Genomic DNA, 16,181 nt, shown 5'->3' with positions numbered 1-16,181 from the left:
GAAAATGTTGATCATGTAAGCATGACGCCTCGAAATGCATAGATGTGTACATGTATGTATGTCCGGCATCTTTCACGTACGAAACATTTCATAAGGAGACCATAATTATCTGGGAGATACGCTGCGTTATATTTTTCATCACGATTTCACTATCGCGAGTGTCAGTGGGCAACAATCGAGTATCTCTAACACGAGAGAATAAAAAAATATGAAAAAATAAAATCTATTATACTTATTAAATTTCTCATTATACTTATTATTAGAAATTCCTTCGTTTCATAAATGTTCTTGATTTTTGTTTTTTATTAAAAACTCGAAGAATATTGTATGGATCGCTTCCACGACATCCTGCAATTTACGAAGGCATACTATAATTACGCACATAGTATATGAGATAATTAGAATTAAGTGTTGGTACACATAAAAAAAGGCATCGTGTGAAAATTTTTCAACGTAGTCTTCTGATGAAGATACGACTGCGTTAAAATCGTTCATTTCCGCTTTTACGGCTAAAAACTGTAAAGGACCATTTCAAGAAATACTCTTATTAATGAAACCAAGGAAAGTGATATGCTAGAAAATTTCCTAAATATAATTTTATATATTTTGCACTGTGTGTAGATAATACTAATTTTTTAAATAAATCTTATAAAAATATTTTTATAATACAAATAAAGTATGTAAATAATTTTTAGAAATTTATTATTTCATTTATTAAAAATTTATTTAAAAATTTACCATAAAAATATAGCAAAATCATAATTTCTAAGTTGACTATATTAAGGATTGTTACCTGTAATCGTATCTATTTTTATGTATCGTTTTATAATCTAAATTTATTTGGTATAAGAAAGCAATGTGTATGCATTAAATAAAAGAATAACAATTTCTAAACTATATGCTAAAAAAATAGAGTGTTCCAAGGCAATAGAATGAAGGTTCGCGCGCGCGATATAAAGTTAATGTAATTCATCCTATTACCGCATTTGTCGGCAAGTCGTTACTTTATCTCGTAAACCAGCATTAAGAAATGGCCAATTATAGTCCGCCATGCTGAAATGACAATTACTTATAATAATACTAAGCGCGTAAAGTTGATCGTCGAAAGAACAAAGTCAAAAGATCGTGCTGATTTAACAAAAAGCGTTTTACGACAAAAATTTCAATTTTTTTTTAATTCATGCACTTTCCTCTAAAATCAAGTTGTTATATTTATATTTGTTTGATAGTGTAAATTAAAATTTTTCTCATAAAAGTATATTCATGTGAATTCATACATAAAAGTAATGTGCGCGAGCACAAAAACACGTGTAGATAAAATTGTATTACAAATGTAATATACATATCTAATGAATATTCATTCATATGTAATCTTGTGTTTCAGATTAGTGAAAATTCAATTTGTATTAGGAACTCATAGAGTGCTTTTTGTACGACATCTAAAAAGATTTAAGAAAGTCTAGAAAATTAGAAAAATTTAAATCTTTACAAAAATTTTAAAATTTTTTACTTGTAATCTGTAGATCTCTATTCAAGTTTCAAATTTCTTATAATATTTGCGATAAATATATTTATTTCTTCATGCATAAACAAAAATCACATAATGAAAATGATTAATTACTTGAATATATGAAATAATAAATTTTGCTACAAATTCTCTTTAATTAAATTGGAGTTAAATGTTATGCTCAAAGATTTAAATATAAAACATTTTATATTATAACACATATCAGATAACACCGTACTCATAAGTCATATTCGCTAGATTTAACAAAGCATGTAAAGTGCTCTTTTTAAAATTAGGTTGGAATATCAGTTTAGTTGAAATTGTTTTCAAATATTCCAAATAAAATGATGTATTCATCATAATCTTTCAAGAAATAGATTACTATAAAATTTAAATAAATTATTTAGTAGAATTTTTTATATACTTTTATATACTTGCATACTGTTTGCACATTATTTGAAAAATGGCATGAATCGGTTGAAAGCCATGTATCGGAGTCGGCATGTATTTTCCAATAATTCACGTTATCAGCAAACATGTATGCGACCGACATCGTCATGTCGACGCATTTTTCATGTATTTCTCCGATTACCGAACGAACTCGACATATATATATACAGGTATATGACGACCGCAATTTACGAGTTGGAAGGTTGCGCGCGAAAACGGATTAACATCTCGGAAACTCTGTGTCGCCTTTTTTTTATTTAGCTTCGCCGCCGATACATAAAAGAGGTTCATTTTTTCATATCGCGAATCAAGATAGCTGGTGTGTCTAAACCGCAGAGCTCCAATGCGAAGCCCGGTTTCCCGCGCGCACATACTATATACTCAGCAATTTAATTTTAAATGCACGTGCGCGATAGAGTTAGCCATGGCATATCCCCGCGTGCTTAAATCATGATAATATCCACGGCGTATATGTCACAAGTGTATAAAGTTAACAATGCTTAATAATGCACGGCCAGTCGGCCGGACCGATCCGCGGTATCGATAACTATCAGACCGTTTAATACTGCTTTCGAATATCGATAACGAGGAAAACGTAACAACTGCATATTCCCACGTATAAGCCGCGGTACCGTTGAAAAATTTTATCGGCTCCACACGATATATTCCGCGCACGAAATATCAGTATTCATTCGTCAACGCCGGACACTTTTATGCGTCGTATAAACATCGGACTTTATTACCAGGTTCTCATATTTTTCTTAAATGACAGTGTTATAACGGTAAATTTGCCGATTTATTGTAATCTCACGATTATCGATGTTGTTGTAACGTCTCATCGAGTGGATAACAACGATGATAATCCATCGCGGAATAAATACCGACGCAATAAATACCGGCAATTACAGACTCGCGGTAAAATTACAATATTTCGTTTCTTCGCGTGTTGTACCTCGAGCCTTTATCTCTGCATTTTGCATAAAGTACACATATACGAGGCGATATCAGTGTAAATACATTATTCACATTTTGCGCGTGAATGAGAGGAGTCATCTTTCATGATGTTTACTGAAATCTTGTAAAAAAATTCCTTGATAAATCCTGGATTTTTCAAGTATTTTTGTTCTAAGCAGGATTGGACAGTAAATAATTAAAACGTTAAAAGTTAAAAAAAAAGTTAAAAAGTTAATAACTTTTAGCTTAGTTAATTTTAAATGCATTAAATTTTAACTTAACTTAAGCTACTTTTAAACGTTAACTTTTTAACATTTTTTTTAAGTTAAAAAATTTTTTTATCTCTTTTAAATATCTTAGAAAAATAATAAGATATAATAAGACTAAGAACGTATATTCGTAATCTGTCCATATTTTAAGACCATCTTAAGTAATTTCTTAAAATGCTAATACAGCCCTCTGATTGATTTATGCGATTATGCCTTATGCCATAAGCCTTAGTCCAGATCTACAATAGGTTTTAAGCCTTAAGTCATAAGAAATTGATCAATTGAATTACAGTCAAATATTCTTCTCGCATTCGATTGTAATTGGTCAATTTCTTATGGCTTAAGACTTATTAAAAAGTAATCATTGATTTTGCATCTTCTCTATGTGCTGGCTGTTTTTTTAAAGATATAATTTATGTAGTTATATCGTTATGTGTTATATACTTATATCGCGTATGAATACAAAAATTAAAAATTTAATTTACTTAATAATCTATATTGTAGTTATTTAATTTCATTTTAAGAAAAATTAGGACATTATGATCTAAAAAATAATTTTTTTCAAAATTAACTTTTTTTAACTTAAGTTAATTCAATATTGACTTAACTTACTTAAGTTAATTTTTTATTCCTTCAACTTTTAACTTAATTTTTTTTACTTATTTTATTAATTTTGTAAAGCTATTAATTTTAAATTTATTCAGTTAAAAAAAAACATTAACTTACCCAACCCTGATTCTAGGTAAGATTAGACGATTTTTTTAAATGCAACTTTGAAATAATTAGAATCAAGTAATGCAAACAAATTTTGTATTATAAATTAGAAGACAAGAGTTCTCGATGTATTTATCGTTTTCTATAATTGAAGCCGCGAAACCTATAGGAATAATATACTCTCTAAAATTTTTAGAGTGAATCTCACTCGAAAGAGTAAAATTTCATTCTTAAAGATTGAAAATTGAGCCATTCTTTTTTAAGACTCAATTTTCACTCTTTAAAATGAGAATTCAAAATCTCTTATTTTTAAGAGTAAAAAGGAAATCCCAAAAATTCCAGGTTTTTCCAAACAGTAAACATTCTATCTTTAAAAAACGCAAACAGCGTTTTTCATTACAATAAGAGATTGAAAAAGCAATATGTTTCAGTATCATAAAATATTTAAGTTGCTAATTGTACTGTTAGTTTACATAATACTTAACATCCTGAAAGGAATCATCTTTCTGAAAATACAGGTTGACTGATTTCCGCTGAGCTATGACTACATAAAAAATGTAATTGTATCATGATATTGTATCATTGTATCATATCATTGTATTTATAACAGTTTAAATGATGTATATATGTCAATAGTCTAATTAAAAATATTTTTATTAATTCAATGATAGTATTAATGATGAAATAAATACATGCTCTTTTTTTAATATAAAATGTTATTTGTTTCATTAATATGTATTGAGAAAAAACGATTGTATTTGGAATTTTAATTATAATCACTTCTAAAGGACTAAATCTCTTAGACACTTACAATTAAATCTATTATATTCTATTATATTCTATAATCGTAATATCTATTATATTCTAGTCAAGATAAGCAGAAATTCAATTATGATAACTAGAATTCTGATTGGTATAATCAGAACATTTTTCTCAGTGTTACTGAATAAATAAGAAAAGTTAGAATATTGCCCGTCAATAAATCATTTTTTTTTTGTATAGATACAAGAAATTTTGTAGAAATTTGTATATTTGAAATGAATACACTTCTGAAGAAATAATATTCTGTAAAAGTTTGAAGAGAGTATCTAGCGAGTAGTAACTATGGAAACTGAAACTATCTCAGCGTCAAGAGCTATCTTGTCGAGCAACACCTCTTCAATGTTCTCCGTTTGAGGGATGCCTAGTGCAGATCGTTGGTATAGAGGCAATCCAGGCGACCCTGGCGACCCCCGTGCGGGCTGCGAAAGTGCGGGTTCGATGGAAAAGACTTTAAAAAAGAGCCAAGAAAACGAACGAATGCACGCGAGCAAGATGGCGTCGTAGTGAAACCCCCGATATATACGATAGACAGGATACGGGGGACGAGAACGCGCGAAGCAGAAATGGAAGCCGCAAAAGGAGAATGGGGATAATTGTGCGCGAGGCAATGCACGAGGCTCCTCCCCTTATTCAAGCCTAAGGCCTGTGCAACTGCAAGTGCCAAGCTGCTCACTTTGCGGTGCGCACACATGACACGTTCGGCCGTTCGCGACGCGCATCCCGCACCGTTGATGCCGCGCGCTCCGCCTTTGCACTACCGCACTATAAGCATGTTGTCATTATGTGTATACGTACGTCCGTATGTGCCTGTATATGTGTTTGTGTATATTTGTACTCAACAATGGCCAGGACTCCCTGGAAATCTGACTCACTCGGCAACACTCGTTGCGTATGTTTATCGATTCGTCTTACTCTTTTCTAAATTCGGTATTTCAAGAAGAAATTTGAGAAATATCGCAAAGAACGAACAATCCTATTTTATTTTGCGGTTGCTCCGTGTTAGATGTTAAGTAGACATCGTGTAAGAATGAATTGCTTAATTGAGAACAAAATAATATAATAGAGTACAATAAAAAAAATTTATATCCTTAACGTATTTCTAAATAATTTGAGATTAAATTTATTTTGCGCATATATTTTTTTAATCAAAAATAATCATTCTATATTCAATTTAGTTCTAGGCATCTATCATGAATGATGGTCGGAAAGAATTATTCAATTATTCTCCAGATGTCTATTTCTAGGGAAAATAGAGTATTCTGATTAGAATCTCGACTTGTTCCATGATAGGTGCTCTAGTATTAAATTCCATTTAAGGCTTCGAAAAACTCGAGCGATTATATTATTCACGGCATCATATATGAATAATGATTAAAAATACATATTGCATAAATGCTATTTGAAATCAAATATTGAAAAATATAAAAAAATATTTTTGAATTTTTTCAGTTAAGAAAGAATTTTTTAAGATCATCTGTGTAATATAATAAGACAACCGATAGAAAGATTTAAGAAATTTTAAGATATGATATATGATATATGATAGCCAGAAAATTTTACATACAAAGTGCTATTGTTAATTATTTTAAATAAAAATAGCGGGAAACTTTCTATTCATATATTTTTTTTAAATGTGAAATTTAATATAACTTTTACTAATAATGTTATGAATTTTTCATAAAATATGCACGTATTGAAAAGGTTATCGTTACAAAAGCTATTGAAAGTCAATCCGTATGTCTTTTGCGCAAACAATTTTTCCTCCATGATTGTTTTAATAATTAAAGTACATTCTTACACAAGATAAGAGTCTTTAAGCCTACACTAATGAAGTTCTAAGAATTGATGGCGTATATAACACAGTATAAACTCGGCGTATTTGCCGCCATTACGAGAAGTACACATATTATTAATTTAAAAAAACATCAGGTATATAAAGTTAACTATAATATATGTGTGGTCTTTTTACACAACATATTAATAATATTTATAAACATATGATTTGCACTAAGTCACACAGCTGTAAAACAATTTGCAAATATCGTAAATTAAGTTTAAAAATTACGAGAAATATATTCATGCGCTAATAACGAGATTGAAAAAGTCATTTTTATCATTCATTTTTATCATTCAAAATATTATTGAAAACCTCTCTACAAAACAATTAGAGCTATACTGCTATTTTGCAAATATTAATTAAAATTATATATAATAAAATTATTATGTATATTAAAATATCCGATATAAATATATTTACCAATCTCTTTGTAATTATGATAATAATAAGTTAGTGTCTCAAAAATATGAATTATTCGCTGCAACTTGTATTTCAAATAACATAATGTTTATGCAAAAATTAATAATTCATTAACATCAATAGTGTGTGACAATATTGTATTAGAAACATTCCATTTTTCTAAACTAGGTAGCCTTCATAATAATTTCTAAAAATTTACCTTGAGCGCGCGCGTAAAGAGTTATTCACATTTTGACGGTATTTTGTCAGCCAAATTGATATTGTTAAACAATGAAGTCAATCAAGTTGTCAGTACTCTCTAGTGGTCAATGTGTGAAGAAACAATAAAATTTAATTAACGTGCACTATTTTTATATTTCTTATATATGTATTTTTATCCTTATTTTAAATAATCAGTTTTTATTTCTAATATTCACATAATTATTAATCATTGTTATCAAAAGTGGTTATTCACTTAATTAATAAACTATTTATAAACTTGTTTTTTAAACGTATGACTTCTTAATATTTTCACAATTCTAACTTATACATAAATTTCACCATCATTTAAACTCTCAATTGCAAATACTTATAAATAATTAAGTAAGAACTGCAAAGAGAGAATAGATAAAAATAAAATCAGTATGGAAATCAGAAAAAAACAAGAAATGTTTTACAAAATTCATGAATATTATTGATATTGTTAATATCTTTCTCCATTATAGCAATATTTTAATAAAACTTTATTTTAAAAATCTCTTCTTCCATAATATATGTAAATTCTTTGATAAATACTTCATGGAAAAAAATGTTTGGTTGAATTAACTAGAATTCTGGTGAATGAATTTTTGTTAAGAATTTTTGTTAAATCTACTAGATTTCTAATTAAATCTACTAATTGTTGATTATTTCAACTAGAATTGTAATAAATTTAACCAGAAATCTTGTAAATTTAACTAGAATTCTGAAGCGTTTATTTTCCACCAAAATTTTAGTTAATTCAACCAAACATGTTTTTCTGTGTTAAAACAAATAATCGTTATAAGGGTAGTATACGTATTATTACGATTCTGTACATATTTAAATAATGCATAATTAATTTTGCTTACCCACCGGAATATTGCAGTTTACTCCATCCGTTGCAAGTTACGTCTTACAAACAAACTCCATCAAGGAAAGGACGAACACCGGAAATGAGCAGTTAATTACTCTATCCAATGATATTCGATATCTGCCACGCACGTCATTTCCGAAGAACATAAATTTCTGCAATACATGAAACAGAGAACATGAAATAGAACGCATTTAATGCCATAACGTGTTTCGTGCATATAATTGTGGTGCCGATTATTATTATGTTCAATGATAAACTTTTCATTAGATGCGCAATAGTACTTCAATATTATTCTTTTAAATCAAGAATTACGTTTAGAGGCCTCAAGAGTATTCAAATTTACTATAGATTGTGCACATAATATGACGATTATCTGTTATTTTTTTTCAATATTATTATATAGTAGCAATTCTGCGTATTTCAATAAAATTGCATACAAATATTATATATTCAATTTTGTTATGCATAAATATTTTTGTTAAGTGCACACTCAAATTGATTATATTATTATTATTATAAGTAGTATTATGGTTGCATGAGATTTATTTGATGAAATTGATATACATTACAACTCTATCGAAATGATAAGCTATATCTAGCTACGATCACACGTAGTTCACTTGAGGCAACTGACAAACATTTGCACTTTAAATACACGGAGCTTTCCAACAAGGTACACAGTGATCATTTGTGCATTTTGTACAAATTTTTCAAGTCTATTGATTGGGATAGAGAGATCCGAGGACCTCTCTGTTCTGTACATATTTGTCGTACGACAAAAACGCATAAATGAAAAAGCACTCTTAGAATCTGAACACAAGAATTGTCGTAATACTTACTTAGAGACTTAAGTAGACGTAATGCACAAGCTTTGGCATATCATATACAACTTATTGCCATCTCTTGGAGACATGGCACTGTCATAAATGTCTCTTGTTGGAAAACACAATATATTATATCTCCCACAATATATTATATCCAGTAGTAGTTTTTCCAGTAGCATAAATATGTTTTATATATATTGTTACAATAATATTTCTAATGCTATACCTAACGAAAAGTAAATTAATTCCTTCAATTTTTTCGAGAAAACTTAATTATTTTCGCATGCAAATAGCATTGAAGCTTATACCAGCATCGCGGTGTCATACAATACTGTTGCTAATTATCGAACAATATTGATGTGACAAAAACGATGAATCCACAATAATTCATTCGTTTCAGCCATCATCCGTCACTGTATTCTGTATGTACGGTATCTGGAAAAAATTCGAGCATACTTTTAATGGGTAAAATTCGCAATTCCTTGCAAAATTGCATTCCAAACGTCGAAAATGTCACAATGTGAGTAATATTCAGACATTTTAATATTAAAATAATTTAAGATATAAATTGACGTGCACGATAAAAGAATTTTGATTGGATTACGTCTTTTTTATATCGACAATTCAAATGTAATCAAATGCAAACTTTATTGATATACACTGCATCCAGTGATGGAAACAAATGCACGAGTGATCTTAGAATTGGAATACCTAATATGCAGCATTCAGTGGAAAGAAAGAAAGTCTGCTAATCACTTCAATTCTCTCGTAAGAAGACACACAGACCATTTTGCGTATCTATGATATCGAAATGTTATACTCACCCGTATTATGTGACCGATCGTAATGGACAAAACGGCAATGATGGCGAAGATCCGCGACAACCGACATTCTCTGGCATCCATTCGTTGTCTTAGTCGCTATTTCCAATAGAAATTCGGACTCGCTGTGCATTTTTGATGGGTGAAATCGGCGATTAATTACGGAGCAACTAGATCTTAGTGCTTCGGCTCGCGCCGTTGAAACTGTCATGGCTGCACTTGCGCGCGCAAAGTTCCCGCCCTTTCGGTGTACAGTAATTTAAGATATAAATAATTTGGATTTGCGATAAGAATCAGATATTTTCTACACACTTTTCAACAAGCTACGATAATTGTCGATGTTATCCTGAATGTTTTTGGTAGAGATTTTTATCGATATGTAAGTATTTACGTATAAAAAATGTTCTTGTTTAAATTTCAACCTTGCGCCTGCGTTTTATTTCATTAATCGTTAGATGCGTCACGTGATATCGAGTGAAACGATGATGTACCAACGTAGATCGCGTAGTACCAACCGCAGATCTAATATTCTATTCTATTAAACAAGTCAACAGTTTTTCTCAATGTATATCCAATTAGCATAAAATGCTTATCAAAACTGCTTTTTTTGTTGAACAGATTTATTTTTATTCTAAAATTTATGTTATCTTATAAATTTGCAAATAAATATTTTTTTCATTTCGTTATTATTATTATTATTAATTCAAAAATATAAAAATTAACTGAAAACTAAAAATCGTTTATGTAATTTTTTTAGGGCCGGTTTCATCAATCCTCGATTAATCGGGATTGTCAATCGTAATTGATCAATTCTACTAAACAGCAAATAATGCGGTTGATCAGTTAATGACCGATTATAGTTAATGGCATTGATAAAATCGGCTCTTATTGTTAAAATATAAGTACATCGAAATCAAAAACTTCGTATCAATTATAGAGACAATCTGAGAAAAAATATATTTTTTCTTTTAAGTCATGTATTTTTATGTAAACTACACAAAAATTACGTTATTTAATTGTGTATAGATTTAATTATCGAATCAAAAGTTTAAAATTTTGAATATATAAAGATTTCATGTCTAAGCAAATACAAGAAGAAATATAAATAATTTTTTGAATCGTATATATAGTATATTTTTCCATTTTTTAAATAATTTATAATTAAGTTTAATTTATTTGATTTTTTTTCTTTTTTGATTATTACTTATATATTTATTTATATATAACATGTATAACTTTAATAATTCAGTTCCAGATACAAACAAAATATAAATGCTCGACTAACGTATTTTCCCAAATATAATTTTTCCAGAATTGTCATAAGTACTTCCAAAGACGTTTCCAAGATGTTTCTCGCAAAACTGTTGTGGGTTAATAGTCCTTTAAAATAGCGAATCTAAACTTGTATGGATTAATTCATTAATCTAAAAATAATCATTTGAAAACTAAAAAATTAAAAATATTTTGTGATGAAAATGAAAAATATTTTCAAAATTTTTTTAATTACAAAAAATATGATTTGCATAATTTCTTTAGGAACTTATAAAGATATAAACAAATTTTGTAATTTTTTCCTGATTTACTATTCTTAACAGATGTGTAATTTGTTATATTTCGTTATCATCATATTTTGTTTGATTTTATTTTGATTATTTTTTTTAGTTTTTATTTCACTTTAAATTCAAAATTTTTTAAGGGTTTCGAGCAACACAAGCTTAATGTAATACAATAATAGGTCTGTTCTTTTTGACTGAATTTTGACCAGTTCATTTTTCTTCCTCTTCTTTCTTCTTAGAGAGAAAAGAAAGGAAGATGAACTGGTGCAAAAGTTTAGTCAAAAGAGAACAGGCCTAAATTAAATCGATAAATCGAAAGTGCAGAAAAGTGTAATGCAAACGGTACATTTTTGATGAAGATGCCGCCATCTAGGAGCCAGGTAACGATATCTCGATTGCCTCGTATGTTCGCTGTCAGCCAATCGATGTTCTATTGGAGGGGGTAGGAAGGGGGGGGGGGTTTCGAACCCGTGGAGTCAAGTCTATTGACATTCCGATGTTCTGAATTGTTTTCATTTTAGTGTATGGTGCAGGTATTATTACTCAAGCACGGATTCCATTGTGGCGAAAGACATCTTTTGTTTTAAGGTACACAAGATTATGCATATCAAATAATTGACAATTGGACATCGAGATCAATAAAGCGTCGTATGTCCTCTGGCTTACGCTGACTCTAACCTTTTTCGACTTGCCGCAACATACTGATCGTTAATTAAAACGGCTTCATAATTCTTTCTCGTTTTACATGAAGCAAAATATTATTTTTATTTTAGTTGTTTTTAGTTTATTTAGTTGTGTGTCATTTCGATATTTTTTTTCTTCACTGTATCAAGTTTAGAGAGAAAAATTATCGAAAAGAAACTTTTGAGCACAAGAACCAGAATTTTACTTCGGCCCTGAAAGTTTTTGCTTAAATATGTATTTTTTTTTAAACATTTGATGCCATATTATTGTTGTAGAATTCAGTTTTTGCATTTGTCCAAAAAATTTCTGTATAAAAATATCTGTAAATAATTAAAGGATATAAGACTTAATTCTAAGTGATGGCCAGAATGTATAATTAGTTTCAAAAACTAGTTATAACTAATTTCGAAAACATGTTATCAATTCGTAAGCACTACAACAAAGATGTTTTCGATATTTAAAATTATATTTAAAAAAACAAAAGATAAACGATAAAGATTGCGAGTCAATGCAGGATGTTAAGTATTAATGTGAATTTTAATCTTATAATAATTTAAATACAATGATACGTTTCGACCCTCATTAGTCAGTCTCAGTAACAAAAATATATAAATGAAATGATCGCAAAATTACAAAATAATAAATTACCGAATAATATAAATGTTCAAATAATTTGTAACGAAGACAAAAGATATTAAATAATATATAATTGAAGTCTATTTAACATTAAAAAAAACATTTTTTCAGGATTTAGATAATTATTTTTAATACGGTCTTCTAATCATAAAACGGTCTTCTACAATCTACAATTAAACTTAAAAGATTTGTTTCTCATTTCTATGTTAAGAAAAATAATTGAGTGTCTCCACTAAAGTCGTTTGATTATTTTGGTCATTATGACTGCAGTCAATAAAAGACTAGATCTTGAGAACAATTGCTGTTCTGTTTCAGTTCCGGAGGAGAAGTTAATTTAGAGCAATGTTCCAGTGGGCATATGGTGGTGTGAATGGCTCTATACCACGCAATGTCGGTCCGGAATGCGCGAGTTACTTAACACTGAAACGACGGATAATAGAAACTTTGTTTATATCTGTATTTATTATATCTTGTATTATATGGGGTCTCAAACGAATAACTTTGCCAAAGAAACTAGCTTACGTTGGCCAGGACCGTGTAGGCAGGCGAGTCTTGTTGATTATGATGTCATTGGTCCTGGGGATGGAAATCGGTTTTAAATTCACCAGCAGAACTGTCATATATCTATTAAATCCTTGTCATATTACAACAGCATTACAGGTAAGCTTTTTTGAATTATATTATAATAAATTATATTTTATTTCTATAATAAATTAAATTTTATTTCTTACAAATCAAGTTAACAAATTTACTATGTTTACTATAGTTTTTACTATGTTTACTATATTTTCTATTACAAAACAGTTATATTTGCTGGCTGCGGATCCTAGCCCAATGGTCACTACTATCTTTAGGATACATTTGAATCTGTTGAATGGACCGGTATTAGCATATCTATTTCCAGAAACAGAGTCTCGCATTGTAAGTCATAATTATGCAATTAAATATATTATGTAAAATGAAATTTTTAATAAGATTTTTTTACAGATATTTGCAGACAAAGCATTGTACTATATTCAGCATGGTTTGATGCTTATAATACCATATTATTTATTGAGGATTGGAGGTAATTATGTGAGGATTGGAGGTATTATTTGAATAAGAATAATAGAGTAGATGAATAATAATATTGTGTTACTCTTTCCATTATCCAATTTATATATAATATTCCATTAGGTGTATATAATATTGAGCCCTTATCTGATATGAGCTGGTCAATCCTCAGTTATGGCCTTAATGTAGGATATCACTTTTGGATTGTTCAAAGTGTTGCCTTGGTTTGTACATTCTTGTTACATAGATGTTATAATCCTTTGAAAATCTATGTGCAATATTATTTGTTCTTTGTAGCCTGTACAGGTGAATCTTAGTCATATGTTATGTGCAGCTGTTTTGGATCCATTTGAAGGTCAAAATTATCGATTATGGGCAGTAACTCATCAATTAATATTATGTCCCACTTTGTGCAAGCTGTTTTGTTATATATCTAATTTTTTATTGACTAAGTTTCCATTAACTAGAGTTAAGCCATCGCTGGAATGCATTATTCCAAAAAAAAATTATACATATGAACAGAATGAAAAATTATGTGAAGAATCTAACACCTCAGGAAATGGCCATACACATTTTGATTAATATGGAAGAGAAAATTGTTTTATCAGAGGTATGTTTGAGCACATCCATCTTGATTCAGTGAGTATATATATTTACTATTGCATCACCAAAGGTTATATAAGAATATTTAAATATAAGAAATGACACAGATTTTTACATATTTTTACATAATGTACATTTGCATTCGTAATCATGCACATATTGATTCTATCATAAATTATAGATATATAAGAATATCAGATTTTTCTTCCTTACAGATTAAAACAATTATAATTATGTCTATTATATCATTTCCTAAATATGCTGTACAAGGAAACTAAAAATGGGAGATAGGAAAAAATGAATTTCTGACAGATTTAATTGTGTTACAGTCCAACACAAACAATTAATATATTTCCAGTAAAAACTTTTATTTAAAAAATATTAAAAAGATTTTTGTTTTTTTTGGAAGATTAAAATCTTTCATAGATACATACATAAGTTACCAAATAGATAACTTGATACAATCGTTGTGATTATATTAGTTTCAATTCATTAGTACATAGTATCAAACGAATAAGAATAGTCAATTTGAAATATGAATTTCTGTCCAAATATTATCATGCTAGCTTATCATGCCTAGTCTTGCAGAATCTCAAAGAGGCTTAAACTGACGTTTGATAACAATGGTTCATTAAAAATATAATTACATTAGATAAAAATACATTGTATACAAACCATTTTGTGCCACCATTTTATATTCATTTTTAATATTTTTATTTTCGCAATAGAAATAAAGGTATTCAAATAATGAAACTGCAATATTTTATCTATGTATTATACATAATAAATAGGCATAAAGTAAAAGTTTACGAGGTTTTATGGTAAATCTTCTTAGCACGGTCCGAGGCGCATTAAAAAAGGCCCAATTGTCTTAATGATACAAACAATGAAATAAAAATTTGCTTTAACATCAAATATTTTATTTTTAGAGAACAAAAATTTCTTTGTAAAGTGATTTTGATAAGAAAATTCTATTTACATATAGTGGTTGTAACATCTATATAATTATTAATTATTTCAAAGAAACTATACGTTTTTTAACTTTCTTTTTTAATCTGAATTCAATAGTCATAAAAATTTTAATAAATCATAATTGATATTATATCGTATATTATCATTGAAGGAGACTGAAGGAAATTGTTATTGATAAAAAGTTCATGATTAATACTGCCCATTTTAGAAGGCAAATTGTGAAACTTCGTAAATTTCCTCAGTTTAAAAATGCATATAATGTAATATAAGTATTTTGGCCTCAGGTATCATCTCTTAGGTTTAAACATTAATAATTCTTAGGTTTAAACATAATCGGGAGACCATAAAGAGCTGATAAAGCATTTTATGACATATACAATGCTCTTATTTTGATAAATCTACGATTCTATTTGCGAAAGTCATGTATACGGAAATATTTTTTATATGACAGTTCCTATCTAATTACATACTATACGAATTTTCGCATACGAAAATATATCCTTATTATAATAGTGAGAAAATTTTAGAATTTAGAATTCGATTTTTGCGGTGTATATTATGTTATAGTATATTATGATAATAAATAGATACATGCATAGATTGTTAATGCTTTCGTCCAGACAAAAATTAAAATTTAAAATAGCTCTCATGGATGAAAACTAACGTCCATTTTATGTCCTTTCAACTTTTCCATATAAATTTTTTGTGTAATAAATTTCTGTAAACGTTGTTGCTTTAAAATAGATCCATGTTGTTACAGATTTAGACTAAAGCAAAACAATTTCAGTAAGCTGCCATTAAAGAAAGAAATTTATTTTTTAATGAAAACAGCTTGATAGTACGATATTCATGTTATTAGTATCTAATATTGATAATAATAGTAATATTAGTGACATTGTATAGAATTGACTTAAAATAACGATATAGAAAAATTTAACTTATATAATCTTGTAATTTGAATATAAG

The 16,181-nt window shown here is 28.6% G+C and overlaps 1 protein-coding gene across 2 annotated transcripts; it reads left to right on the top strand.

Annotated features, from left to right (window-relative positions):
• The first annotated feature begins 11,774 nt into the window (after nucleotides 1-11,774).
• LOC108684813 (transmembrane protein 164) lies at nucleotides 11,775-14,572 on the top strand. 2 transcript variants are annotated; one of them, XR_001931650.1, is made up of 7 exons: nucleotides 11,775-11,855; nucleotides 12,903-13,247; nucleotides 13,392-13,508; nucleotides 13,575-13,653; nucleotides 13,764-13,864; nucleotides 13,938-14,279; nucleotides 14,459-14,572. XR_001931650.1 is itself a non-coding variant. In XM_018189309.1 (7 exons), the coding sequence occupies exons 2-6, from the start codon at nucleotides 12,930-12,932 to the stop codon at nucleotides 14,220-14,222; spliced, it is 900 nt and encodes a 299-aa protein (XP_018044798.1). In that variant the 5' UTR covers nucleotides 11,775-11,855; nucleotides 12,903-12,929; the 3' UTR covers nucleotides 14,223-14,250; nucleotides 14,459-14,572. The 2 variants fall into 2 exon arrangements, 1 of the variants encoding a protein (XP_018044798.1); XM_018189309.1 differs by having other exon boundaries at nucleotides 13,938-14,250.
• Nucleotides 14,573-16,181: the final 1,609 nt, after the last annotated feature.

Source organism: Atta colombica, unplaced genomic scaffold (assembly GCF_001594045.1).
Source record: "Atta colombica isolate Treedump-2 unplaced genomic scaffold, Acol1.0 scaffold140, whole genome shotgun sequence".
Classification (NCBI taxonomy): Eukaryota; Metazoa; Arthropoda; class Insecta; order Hymenoptera; family Formicidae; genus Atta; species Atta colombica.
This window is presented reverse-complemented; position numbering and strand designations above follow the sequence as displayed.

Bases quoted from the DNA above. Each gene is read 5' to 3' on its own strand.
- LOC108684813 (XM_018189309.1), top strand. From the start codon at position 12,930: ATGTTCCAGTGGGCATATGGTGGTGTGAATGGCTCTATACCACGCAAT. The intron at 13,248-13,391 runs GTAAGCTTTTTT...ATTACAAAACAG, and splicing joins ATATTACAACAGCATTACAG to TTATATTTGCTGGCTGCGGA. The intron at 13,654-13,763 runs GTAATTATGTGA...ATATTCCATTAG, and splicing joins TTATTTATTGAGGATTGGAG to GTGTATATAATATTGAGCCC.